This window comes from Penaeus vannamei, chromosome 36, assembly GCF_042767895.1.
Source record: "Penaeus vannamei isolate JL-2024 chromosome 36, ASM4276789v1, whole genome shotgun sequence".
Classification (NCBI taxonomy): domain Eukaryota; kingdom Metazoa; phylum Arthropoda; class Malacostraca; order Decapoda; family Penaeidae; genus Penaeus; species Penaeus vannamei.
The window spans coordinates 24,815,550-24,818,049 of NC_091584.1; the positions used below are offsets into that span (position 1 = coordinate 24,815,550).

Here is a 2,500-nt window from a genome sequence, read left to right on the forward strand (position 1 = left end):
GACGAAGCTTCGGATCTTTGCTTGCGGGTTCGAAGCGTGACTTTGAGCCTCCAGAAGTAACACAGGGTCCGCTTCACCTAAATCGCAAAGAGAGAGAGAGAGAGAGAGAGAGAGAGAGAGAGAGAAAAGAAAAAAATTATCAATAATTGTATGTAAGAATAGGAATAAATGCAGGTGTCAACAGTTAGGAGATCCGTTTTGTACCTTTTACACAGGACCGCATCTGTAAATGGATTCCCAATAAGAATATGGTTAAAATAGTTTCATAAATTAATAATTGGGATTTAACATTTGACACATTTTTTTTTTTTTTTTTCTTTTACCAAAGGCATAGCTCTACCCGACTTGCAATTGTAACTAGTTAGAATGATACTATGAACTAGGATAACTGCAGAATGTACATGAGAAGGGTGTTTCAACTTTTAGCTCTATTTTACCTGTAAAATGTACAGTTACTTGCTTTAGACTGCAACACATTTTTATTTACTTGTCCTTCAGAATTATATTGAATTACCTATTTTTTTACATTATCTATTTTTACCTCAATTAAATACGGTGATCTACTGAACAAGGGAGAAGCTAGTGTGATGATTAATGTAACATAGAATTCATATAAACTGGGTGAATCTGACAACTAGTTTGGATGTTTAGATGACTATAAAGACAGGGAATACAACTAACAATGACAACGAAGACTTTCATTGTAAAATCCACGCATCTACGATTATGTTCAATTCAGACTTAACACACTAGTTTTAGCATTACTCTAGTATTGTGTAAGCTAGGAAGGTTTGCTTGGCCAAGAAAGATACCCAAAGTTACCTTACGCAGTTTTGAAAGAGACTTATTTCATCAGGAAAGTCACGAGTTTGCATAACCCTGGCAGTAAATTGGTGCGATTTCAAGGGTAAAAGTAACAAAAATGATTGAATACATGACCTTTTAATCCTACAGAGACGAGGTGCCCAACAAAACTTTGAATTCGTGGTATTTTCCCTTATGTTGCATAGGCCCTAAAGATAAAATCGATATCAAAATCCCACGAGATGATCAAACTTCTATTCTTATCCTCAACGTCTTGCTTTACTTGAGGTACATGATGGGTGAGAATAAGAAAAAGAAAAGACAGAAGAAAACGTTGATGGATTGTTAATTTTTTTCCCCCAAAGTGGCTGTCATAATGGATATCATAAATAATAGAGTGGAAGTTTTGTTCTTCCTTCTGTTATTCGTAATAATATTGACTAAATCATATAGGGTATTCATTGGAAATTTTGTTCTTCCTTCTGGTATTCTTAATAATATTGACTAAATCATACAACCGTTGATCTAGCTGCATCTGATTACGTATGGAGCTCCCTCTCTGGCTAAATGCTTCAGCTTTGGCTAAAGTCTTTAGCTTTGGTCACCTTTCACTCCTATTAATCTGTATGATACATTGTGATAGATATTTCCTCATTATATACTCTTTGGAAATGGTCGAATAATGACAGTGGTATAAAATAATTGACAAATAGCTTTTAAAAGTGACAAGGGGGTGGGGCTTGGCTTCACAGTTGCCAAGTGCTCTTTTCATTGAGATGCGGGGTGCTACCGGTCATATGAATACTTAAACTGAATACTGCATATTAAGAATCCATACCGGAAATGAAAGCTTGCAGCAGGTTACATAAATTGGCTAAAAGCATCGTCGTCAACAGACTTTGCAACAGCGAAGGGCATAGAAAGAGAAAAAAAAAAAATAAATGCAAGCTCGGATAGTCCAATTGCCAACACTTTCCTTGTCGAAAATTAATGAGAGAGCAAATGAATGAAAGTCATACATGAGCTTGATATTGGCAATTCCGGCTGTTTTGCAAAGGAAATAGAGGAGGCAATAAACGTGTTTTCAAGGCAGACGCAGAGTTGCCAACGAGGGAATTCAGGCATGATTTTGCCATTCAAATTTCGATTTTTGGGCATTTTTAATTACCAAAATTTATCAGCGTTAGTGTTTTCCAAGTGCTTTTATTTACCTCCTTTGTGTTTCTCCATCCTTCTACCTTCCACTGTGCTAAGTTTTGTGCTTTTATTATAAGCCGTATTTTCAGAGGGATATTTCTTCTTATAAGTCTGTTATAGTCCTTTGCTCTTTCTGTCTTATGACCTAATGAGTTGGTGGAGGAAAGAGAATCAATAACCTTCTCTAGTATATTCATTCTCCTCCTCCTTCATCTCATTTCGTCAGCACCTCCTTCTCCCTCTCTGCTTTTATCTTATTCTCCTTAAATTTCCCAATCTATCATTCTGACCTTCGTGGGTTGAGTGCCTATCCTGTTTTCTATTCCTTCTCCCTCTCTTTCATGATCTAATTATCAGTCTATTTCATCTTCTCTCTCTCCTTCTCCTTTTCGTTCTTCTACTTCTCCTTCTCTTCCCTTTTCGTCCTTCTCCTTCTGCTTTTCGTCTTTCTCCTTCTTCTTCTTTTTCTTCTTCTCCTCCTTTTCCTCCTCCTTCTTCT

General features: G+C 36.5%; 1 protein-coding gene across 1 annotated transcript in view; it reads right to left on the minus strand.

Moving 5' to 3' along the window:
* Positions 1 to 2,500, minus strand: part of LOC113812476 (PDF receptor-like) — a 68,123-nt gene that overhangs the window by 703 nt on the left and 64,920 nt on the right. Inside the window, exon 11 of the mRNA XM_070114604.1 lies at positions 1 to 77. This exon is cut by the window's left edge and continues 67 nt beyond it. Coding sequence (XP_069970705.1) covers positions 1 to 77 — 77 coding nt within the window. The remainder of the gene's footprint in view (positions 78 to 2,500) is intronic.